At 43.1% G+C, this 11,179-nt stretch overlaps 1 protein-coding gene across 1 annotated transcript in view; it reads left to right on the forward strand.

Moving 5' to 3' along the window:
- The first annotated feature begins 1,650 nt into the window (after positions 1-1,650).
- LOC118342380 (F-actin-uncapping protein LRRC16A) overlaps positions 1,651-11,179 on the forward strand; it is a 31,860-nt gene continuing 22,331 nt past the window's right edge. Inside the window, exons 1-3 of the mRNA XM_035680892.1 lie at positions 1,651-1,994; positions 6,212-6,309; positions 10,510-10,560. Of these exons, the coding sequence (XP_035536785.1) occupies positions 1,955-1,994; positions 6,212-6,309; positions 10,510-10,560 (189 nt within the window). The 5' untranslated portion in view covers positions 1,651-1,954. The remainder of the gene's footprint in view (positions 1,995-6,211; positions 6,310-10,509; positions 10,561-11,179) is intronic.

The raw sequence follows: 11,179 nt of genomic DNA on the forward strand, positions 1-11,179 counted from the left end.
TGTAGTCGGAGAATACTGCATGTCTGACATGATGAACAAAACTATAGTGTCTGATGACGAAACAAAGGAATAACTTCCGTAAACACCATAAGTATGACGAAGCATGTGATTCCTCAGAAAGCTCTGACTGATGAAGGGACAGAGCAGCATCCGTCTGACCTCGGCCTGCACAGACGTCTGTGATGGTAACAGACCCTTAATGAGTGCCGTGTCTGTGTTTGCATAATGCATGAAAGCAGAGAAAGAGAGAGGCAGCCGTTACCTGGTGGATGTTTTACAGGCACGGAGCAACAGTTTGGATCCGGATCAGAGCAGCCTCAGAATGAACAAATCATATTTATTCTGCAGAATATTTGCTATAAAATATTATGTGAATATATGAATGTAATACCGTAATAATAAAAACTGAGGTTTAGTCCTCACAATAGTATAAAATGAACTTTGTCCATACAATGTGAACAGGAGTCTGCAGGCCCATTCTGGCTCCCCCAGGTTTTCCTTTATACATTTTCAGATATAAAACACTATTTACACTGTGGCTCGACTGGATACTTGCTGGTTATTGTTCACTGACAGATGTGCACACATTGCCCAAAGCGGACCGGCTTTGGTTTCACTTCACCGCTGGCTGGGTGTGGTCCTCGAACCCACCACTGGAGGTCAACAAAAACTAGACACTAGACACTTTCAGCGGTAGTAAACTTAGTCTTACAAGCGTGAGGTCAGAGGTCAGTGTCCATGATGATCAATAAAAGACTTCATTACAAAAAACCGAGATAAGGAGGATGAGTGGATGGGGCTCCGCCAGGCGATGGAGAGATGAAGGGAGAGTGGCAGGAGGCTACCAGGAGCTGTGTGTGTGTGTGTGTGTGTGTGTGTGTGTGTGTGTCAGTTATTTCTTACTGTTGTTATAAATGTTGTTTTGTTTACATAAAATCATAATAAGGGTCACTAAATAAAGCTGTTAAATAAATGTCAGGGATGCAATTTTTTTTTTTATTCTTAAACAAATTGTTTGATATATATGTGTGTGTTTTTATTTATGTTCTGTGGAAGCCAACGTGTGTTTTGTACTTTGTAAGAGAAAATAATAAACCTGTGAAGAATCAGAACTGCTGTATGTTTCTGTTGTGTTTACAATAATGATGTGGTGTCATTTAGATTTGGTTACAGAGATATGAAATATTAAATCACCCATTGTTGCTCAACACATCTCAGCCGGTCTTAACCTCAGGTGTGCATAAACTACAGGTTACTTATTTTTAAAATCCAAAAATGTGACATTATCGGTTATTTATTGGTGGAGAGAAGCAGCTAATTATTAGTTTATTAGTATCAGCTGAATAAAATCCATATTCTGTATCCATAATGAGGACAACATGCACAATTTACCTTTGAGAAGATTATAAAGTAGCAAAAAAAATGAATGAATACTTAAACTTGTCATTAAGTAGAGTACTTGAGTAAATGTACTTCGTTACATTCCACCAGTGCACACCACAGTGACAGTAAGCTGCTGTACGTGTAAATGGCCACCAGGTGTCGCAGTTCTCCCATCCTTAGCATCAAAACAAACTTTTTTTTGTGCTGTCCATCTGAAAGAAAGGAGGGATTACTGCGGAGTGTGTGAGTGGAGCAATGTGCGTACAGGGTTTGTTGTCATACACACACCGACTGTCTCCGCTTTTGGATCCGTGTTTCACCCTGAAAGCACTTTTAATCCCAGTGTGTGTGTGTGTGTCTTTGTCGCTTCCGTGCCGTGTGTGTGCGCACAGTGTTGGAATGGGTCCAGACGGACAGGTGACCCAGAGTTAACCGACACACAACGGAACACCTCCACCGTAGCTCTCTCTCCGTTCCTCCGCTGCAACCAGCCGCTACTCTCCCCGGGGTTGACCCGCTCCGCCTCGCCCTCCCACCGGACTCCTCCTCGGTGTTCACCTCGGCAGAAGAAATGTCGGGGGACAAAACAAACATTCCCAACGAACTGTTCGGTGAGATAACTTTAGTTATTAACTGTTAGTCTCAGCACACTGAGTTAGTAGTGAACAGGTTAGGTCAACTGTTGCATTGTATCGCAGGTGAAATGGACTGAAAACTTCACAGAAACTCTTTAATAAATCACTGTAAGGATATTATAGCAGCACTGTAACCTGTATCATGAGATATGATCATTAAAAGCATCACTATTAAACCATAAATCACTTTAGGAATAGAGTCCTCATAAGGTTAATTCTTCTTTACTGTACAGATAGGAATACAGACACATTGGAGGTTAAAACGCCCTAAACTCCTCATAAATCACTAATTTACTAAAAGAGAACAAGGTTTCATGGGAATGTTGTAGAAGAGTGATACCAGTACCACAGAGTGTCAGTAAAACCTGTATGTGCATTAACCTTTGAGCAGCAGACTCACTGTCCTGGCTGATTCCAGTGAAGGGCTGTTTTCATGGCCTGAGGGCTAGGCTGGCTACCTGAGAGTTCCTCCTGCTCTGCCACTTCCTTATCTGCAGTGGGGGAGAGAGAAAGCTTTGGGAGAGAGGGGTGTGTCCTGCCAAATTCCTTTGGATTGTGAGATATTATCAACACAGGCTGCCCGGATGACTGAGTGTCAAAAAGAAAGGGAGGAAAACACTGTAAACCACTGCAATTATGCTGGAGAAAGTAGCCTAAACTGTTGACTATGAATTAAACATGACAGTCTGCGCTGTCTTGGTAAGTTAAAGCTAGCTGGAGTTTGGCCTCCATTGACTTTTGGAGGGGCTTTTTTTGGTCGGGCATCTTGTTTTTTGGGCCAGTGTCTTGATATTTGAGTATTTGAATGGCCCAAAGTGCACAAATAGCAATGGCAGTAAGGTAATGTACCTGTGTAATGGAAATACCCTAAAAACTCCCCTGAAGGTAAAAGAAAAGTGCCAGGAGAGCTGTGTTCTTCTCATTGGGCTGTCATTAGGAATGAAAAGCAAAGCCAGCGCTGGGTGGTGAGGCTGACTCACAACCCCGTGCTCTCTGTTACGGTGTCTGCAGCCCAATCTCACGCTGTATGTCACTGCACTGACTGATGAATGGGCCTTTTTGTTGCCAGCTCCTGCTGTTGGTTTTGAAAGGACAGACTGACCTGACGCTGCTCATCAGCAGCATTTGGAAAGTCAAAGAAGAGTTTATCAGCGCTCAGAGGAGCTGGTAATGAAAAGTGGAGACGGCGAGAGAGGCGTGTGGCTTTGAATCTGACCTTTGGAAGATAGCACACTTATATCAGTGTAACGCCAAAGCAAAGTGAATTAATCACCAGCTGTGATGATATACACATAAATACCAGCTCCAAGGGCCCATGGTGACACATTTAAGCTTCCTAGTTTACAATTACCTTAACTAATGATCTGGATTCATTGTTTCTCTATCTATAAGATATCAAAATATAGTGAAACAGGCTCATCAGGAACTCCCAGAGCTCAAGGAGATGTCCTCAGATGACTTATTTTGTGTGACTAAAAGTCAAAAACCCACACAGATTAAGTTTACTGACATAGGACAAAGAAAGGCAGAACATCCAGACATTTGAGAAGCTAGAATCAGAAAATATTTGACATTTTTAATAACTGACTTCAAGTCAAGTCTGAAGTCTGAAGACAGACTCCAGGTCCACACCTTTGTTGAGTAACAGTCCAAAGCCTCAAAAGTTATCCAGTTAATCTAATCAAACCAGTTAATCTACTATTTGGTGCTTTCTACACAAAGTCTGTGATTCTGCTGTAAGAAACATCTGCTTAACATGTCATTAGAGAACCATACAGGAGCGCTGAGATTCTGGTTAAAAAAGGCTCAAAACTTGAGGTAATTCTTTTAGTCAGATACTGCATGATGCCGTTTTATGGCCGGTAAAATCATTTTTGGCTGGTAAATTTTCTCAGTGTACCTGCCATTGACAGATTAGCCAAAGACCCTTTGGACCCTTTCTGTTGAGAATGACATTTAAACCCACAGTAGCTGGAATTCTAGTCCCGTGTGGCGGATTGACACGGCCATTTAAACACTGATTTTGAACATGTTGCCGAGTTGTAGCAAGTGGAAAGTGTTGTACAGAAAGGGGGAACAGACTTGTCGCAGGTTATTATAACTATGAAGTAATTAGTCGTCTGGGAACTCCTTGTTTTTATTGAGTTGGACGGAGGGAGAGGTCCATGTGGTTCTGATCAACCCACACGCTGCTCCGTGCTGTAATGTTTTCATCCTTTACATGACCTCATCATGTGTCTGGGCCGCAGAGAGGAGGAGGAGGGCAGCATTATGTCATGAAGGCTGGCTCAAGCTCTCATACTCATTAACACTCTTGCACTCTTTGTTTGTGCAGTTTACCTCCTCTATTTGAATGCCGTCTTGTGTTCCGTCTCTTCCTTTAACTCCTCTCCCTCTCATGCTCCCTTCCTCTCTTGCTGTTGCTTAATTCTCGTAACTCTTACTTCTTCACCCTCCTCCTCCTCCTCCTCCTCCTCCTCCATCTGTCCCTGGGATTTCCCACCACTGTTAAAAAGATCACCAGACCTTTTTCTCAGAGTTAAGATGGAGCCAAATTAACGCAAGAAGATCCAAATCTCTCTTGGCGCAAAAATACATAATGTAGAATGGTTTGTCTTGATTGCTTTAAATGGAAGGACACTGTGGACAGTAGACTATACCTTTCACACTACATTAACTCTATGATATATAGGCTTTACAGTTTATGTCAGACCACAGAGGAACCACACCTGGCTGCAGGGTGGAGGTCCAATGGAGAACATGCTGTGAGCAAATAATGTCTAAGTCAATGTAATCAACATCAGTAGGTTCATTCAAATCTTATTTTTCCGCCTACACGAGTATTCCAACACATTTTCAATATTAAAAACAAGTATCATTAAACACTTGAAGAGAGGGAAAACAAAGGAACATGTTTTGACCAACTTAAAGTGAATGTACAGTAGAAGTTAACTGACCTTTATTTGCCTACCAGTGAATAACGCAAACCTAGAACAACAATACTGTAAATGATCATGCTTTTCATTAAACAGTTTAGGGTTGAACATTAATTGGTTAGGACAGAGATCTACTTGTTGGTCAAGACACATTGTTCTATTTATTAGTGATTTATCAAATACCAACAAACAATGGAGCGATGCCTGCAAGCTAGTTGAGGCAGTCAACTCGAGCTGCACACTTGACATGCCTCACTCTCCATAATCACAAATCAAACACACCCTTTCAATCTGGCGGTCTATTTAAAGCTGCAACATTTCCCAGCTCTCCCTTGTAGGTGTCCGCTCATCACTTTCCAGTATCTCTACGTAAAGTGCGGGGAGTGATGAGGTCAGAGCCCAGACGCCAGAATCTAACTCTGTTGTACTGCTGCAGTAAACATTTCAGATGTGAGATGTCTGAACTAAAGTTTTTTGAAAACTTAATGTGCCTTTGAAAAAAAACCTGTTTTATCCACATAGCTCTCAATCATGTGACACACTGTGCGATAGATAGTTGGGATTTAGCCCACATATTTCAACACCACCAAACTAGGATTCCAGGAGAATTGAAATGCTCGCCTGCACTACAGCTCATAAACTTTGTCTTTACCCGACACCATTTGCCTGATCGGTACTGTGCTGGGTGTAACTCAGAGAGATGAGAAGGACTACTCCCTAATTCTATCATCAGCTCCATCCATTTAGCTCAATCAAGTAAATGAGTGGCTACATTTAGCAACCCCTCAAATTAGTTCAAAAAGTTCTATTAGATAAGAATGTCAAAAGAATTTTGATGTTCTCACTTTAATAATGGAAACTGATTCATGTAGACCATGCTGAGAAACAAAAAAGGTGTGGAGTGAGTGACCTGCTGACCTCCGGTGAGCTCTAGCATTGTACGCTAAGAGCAGTCAGAAAGAATTCCAATAATTGAAACTATGAACAGTGCAGCAGTTGGTTGTTTATATTGACTCATATGAACATAGTAAACATAACCCCATGTTAAGGCACCAAGAAACACCACATCACATCATTATCTCTTTAATTAACCCCCTTTTGTAGGCGTAAGAGGTGTGGCGACCAGTCCTGTGTCTGGTACAGCTCGCTGAGTACTGTACCCATTGTGTAATGTGTGGTAATTGGATCCGTCCAGCTGTTGTGCCGTTAATTGTCAGGTGTCGTGTAACCTTGTTCCCGACCCCCTGTCTGTTGCAGAGAGCGTGCGGGAGGCGGTGGGCCGGACGGTGAAGCTGACCCTGAGGCGCAAAGTCCAGCTGGAGGTCAAAGGTGACAAGGTGGAGAACAGAGTGCTGGTAAGTGACAGCTGTTCAGATCTGTTCTAGATACTGACAGTACAGAATATATGTGTGAATTATAACTCCTCCTAAAGGTTTGTTGGTCAGTACAGTAAAATGAATCTGAAACGTCACTAGCCAAACCCTAACCCTAACCCTAACCCCTCCAGTGTTAGAAATGGTTAGCTAGCCTTCAGAATAGCTGCCCAGCTTCCACAAGAAAGTGGCTGGTTGATTCATTACATGAATCATCTTATTGCTTAAAGGGAGAAAATCCAAGATGCTGCAGTTGTGTGGGTGTGTTGCTACAGGTAAAGGTGGGAAGATAAAACATGAACCAGGAAGTGAAGGTTTATCAGCAACAGGACATCACAGGACAGGATATAATTCTCTGAGGCAGCTTTTAATACCTAGAAAGCTACTCTGACACTCTTCAAGGTATTCCACCTGTTTCGTGTGCTTGCCTGTATGTGCCTGCCGTATGTGTAATGCCCCTTTGATGCCATCCCTGCTCTCATTGAAATAACCCCGTGTTGTTTTCTGCAGAAGGACACCAGTACTGACTCTTTCAGTCAGTATGTTGCCTGTGACTTCTATTGAGCTAAGCACTGAGGGTACTGAGGGTTTGGTCCACCCGCAGAAAGGCTACATGTGGTTGTTAAATATTTTGAATGACTGCGGCTACAGTAGCTCCGTCTGAGAGGAGCTGCTGCTGTGAGTCATGATCTGATGGTGTCTGTCTTTGTGTGTCAGACCACTGCTTCCCTGTTTTCCTCTGCAGCTGTACAGATACAGAGCTTCACAGAACAACTGGGCAAACTGACGCACATTTTCAGCGTTTTCACCGTCTTCCTCACAAGAGTTTGGAACCTGGCCGCAGGTGTTTTCTCCCATTCAGCAACAAGAGCATCAGTGTGGTCGGCCACTGGTTGAGGCCTGGGGACGCTGTTTAAATGCAGACGGGACAAAATGTGTCAATGGCAGACAAACTAGATATTTCTTACTGGCCATAAAATTGCATCATGCATTATTTGATTCAAAATATGTCTTAAGCCATAGATTTTAGCCAGGACCTCGGGCCTCCTGCGTAACGCCACTCTGTGACTTTTCTCTTCAACTTCATTTTTTCTTTTTGGTGGCTTAATACCAGGAATGTGTCACCACATGTCTAGTAACATATAATGCAGACGTGTCTTACGGCATATAGCACACATACAATAGACATTGTGTAGATAGCACCGAGTAATAGAGGGCTGCTTTGATTTGATTCACTCACGCCTGTGAACGGTGGACAGTGAAGTCACATTAGTCTCAGCCAGTACACATAAAAAACACAGCAATGTAAACCTGGCCCTACGCTCTGATTCGTTGTCAATATTTACCAAAATGTACCCACATTTGGCCCTTGGTGGGTGTTAAAATTGGACCCTGAACGCAGATCAAAAGTCAAAAGTGTAGCATTTGTTTGAAATAGTAAAAATCAACATGAGAAGAAAGAATCTGGACATAAATGTTGCAGATTTGGTGAAACAGGCCCCTGGCTAACAGTCGACCTTCCAGTTCCAGAGGTGTTGGATAGGGTTGAGGTCAGGGCTCTGTGCAGGTCAGTCAAGTTCTTCCACACCAAACTGGGAAAGCCACTTCCTTATGGACCTGGCTTTGTGCACGGAGACATTGTCATGTTGAAACAGAGAAGAGCCTTCCCCAAATTCTTGCCACAAAGCTAAAAGCACGCTGTTATCTAAAATATGCCTTGGTTTGAACTAAGGAGCCCAGCCCACAGCACAGATAACAGCCCCAGACCTGAAGTAGTTTGTGGACAGAGATTCACAATGAGATTTCTTAACAGTTCTTGGCCAGACCTCTTACTCATGCTGCAACTTTATCTATCCTCAGTGTTCTATAGCTTATGAATCATAGACGACATAAACTATGTAAGACCTGCTGTCTACTGAATCAGGAAGTGTGGGCTGATCCCTGGACTGTTCAGGGTCATCCTGTCAGAATAAAAGTTTTAGTATGATTTTAAGACAATAATACAGATATAACTGAATATATAATTGTTTATGTATCTCTTGTATGAGTTGTTCAAAGACACTGCAATGCAGAGGTACAAAGTTAACAAAGAGGTGGGTGTTTCTGTGGCAGGGTATCTGGTTTCATGTAACTGCAGGTATGTGAACTCACCTCAGCTCTCTGTGTGTCAGTGTGCGTATAAAACTTGTAAAAAATCATTATAGATACCTGGAGTTGACCTCGGGACCTTCTGTGTACACACACACTCAACCATTCTGTCAACCTTGACCCAGGAACTGCAAATGAAACCCATTTTATATTTTCCTCTGACCAAATACCACAGCTCTGCAGAATGTGACTGCAACTCCTGTCAGGACTTGACTGAACACACACACACACACACACAGGCTGGGGCATACACACACCACATTCCACAGCTGTAGACCAGCATATTAGAAACCCATGCTGTAATTTCTTGAAATGAGGTAAAACACACTAAATGCTTCATGGTAATGTGTCAAGCAGATTTGTTTTCATTTCTTTAAAGAAAATGCAGCACAGATTGTTTTTTGAACCACGTCACAAGAAAAATAAACCACTGAGTGTGTCAGAGGAAGGCAAAGTGTGTCTGAGCCAAAAATGAGCAAACCCATCTGCCTTAAAGTTAAAGGATTTATCATGACGTGGCCCTTTTTGCCATCGTTTATTAGCCTGATCTAAGTGGCAGCCAGCACACGTGAATGTTGATTCTTACCATTTGGTCAATAAAATAGTGAAACCTGCCCCTCCTGCTCCCCTATTTAGCATCCGCCATTGTTGTTACTTTGTTACACATTGTCTCACACACGTAGCATTACACCACGCCTGTAGCCCACGCCGTAGCAGCTAGTAGTTCCTTATAGGAGGTTGATTGATCCTAACTACTGTGGTTTCAACACAAGCACATAGCTTAAAGCCTGGCAAGACCTCGCAGGTCCACCTACCCCGCAAGATAATTTCATCTCTCACGCCGACCTTAATGGACGCAGTTACACGCGGCCCCACCTAAGCTCCACTCGCTTTTTCTACATTTTTCTGGCTCCAGTCTTTGACAAAATAGTGATAAGCAGTAAACCCCAACTCCTTTAAGGGAAGGCTTAAAAAACTGTTAAACTGTGGTCTATGTGTTATTATTACATCGCCTGAATCAAGAAAATCTGCCCTTTTACCACTTTACATCGGTCAGCAGTGCATCATGGTCCAGATTTCTCAGTTACCCATCTGTTTTCTATTATGTAGTCTGCCTATGTGTACCCATTCACCTGCCCACTCACTCACATCTGTGCAACACCTGAACCAGGAACTCCAGACTTTATAAACTGAAAACAGGTTGTTCAGATTGTCAGATCTTTTAATACAGGTATACGTTCACAGCTTTTCCACTAAGACTCAGTCAGAGAGGACCTCGTATCTCATTGGCTGCTTTCGTTGAGTGGATATGACCTGGAGTGACCTCTGTCTTCTGTGGAGGGGGTTGCTGCACAGCTGGTTCAGCCTCCTGTGCGTTACTGCTTGCCATACTTCCATCCCTCCTCTTTCTTAAGACCTTATTTCAGTGAAAAACGACAATTTAACTCACACCATTTCAGACCATAACTTCAACAAACGCCACGCACGCTTGTGATGAAAATGAGCTCATTTTGGCAGTTAGAAACAGAGTGGCACTGGCTGAGCGAGCGGCCACCAGGACAGAAGTTTAACACGTGGTGAGAGATAATATATAGTATTATCCCACTCAGTGAAAAACACTCTCCAGAGGCCTCCTCCAGCTGTTCTACAAGTGATGGCATTTTATTTAGTTTTATTTTTACCTTCTGACCTCACCGCCTTTCAGTCTGTGTGTATGTGTGTCATTCATTCATGGCTCTTGAAAACGCACTGTATCCTGGGGGATATGTGTAGATAAAAAGCACCACTACTACTCTACTCTTGTATAGACTCATTTATTTTATAATAAAAGGCTAATTTGTCTCCTGTTATTGATTATTCCTGACAGCTCCAAAAGGCAACACTACCCACAATAGCAATATTTTTCAGTATTTCTGGGTCACCGAGTCTCACAGCACATGAGGCCAAGTCAAGTTGGGACTCGAGTCAACAGTTCTGTTCTTTAGTGAGAATCTCCCTGTGTCTGTCTCATTTGTCATTTGTCTCTGTCTTCAGGCCTTGGCGTCTCATCGAGCCTATCTGCTGACAGCACGGGTCCCTTCCAAGGTTAGTAAACCTGAGTGTGTGTTTGTGTGGGTTTTCTTTTGTGCTCTCCCTTTAGTCCTGTCGGTTCTACCTTTTCTCCATTCTCTTCTACATCTGATCTTCATCTTCATTCTTTCCCTTGTCATCCAGAAAGAGAAGTTTCTTCCTCCTTCTCATCCAATTCCTCCTCCTGTTTCTCTGATCTTTATATTTCTCTCCTATTTCCGTATTTTTCCCTCCATATCTCCGTCTCCTCTTTGGGAATGTTTCGTATTTGGTCATTACAGACGTGCTGCTGCTTGTTCCTCCAGAGTTAAGTTGTTCTTTCTTCTCTTTCTGTCTTGTTTTAAATTCTACATTGACAGAGGCCACAACAAGTCCTGGCACTTTTCCTGACACTGTACACACACACACACACAGGAGTAGGAGGGGGATAGACCTTTGAAAGGCCGAGGCTGACTCTCCTCTGTCTGTCTGGTCTCTCTCTCTCTTCCTCCACGCCTGCCAATCAGCGGCTGGAATGAGGCTGGCCGCTGGCTAGACTTGTCTGTCCACAGGTTTAATTTTTGGCTGGATCAGAACGTACTGGCCTTTCGGCTCTCGTCGCAGCAGCCGGCGAGTAACTCGTGGAAGCCATCGC

This window comes from Morone saxatilis, unplaced genomic scaffold (assembly GCF_004916995.1).
Source record: "Morone saxatilis isolate NCDOM2014 unplaced genomic scaffold, NCSU_SB_2.0 Contig9, whole genome shotgun sequence".
Taxonomy (NCBI): Eukaryota; Metazoa; Chordata; class Actinopteri; family Moronidae; genus Morone; species Morone saxatilis.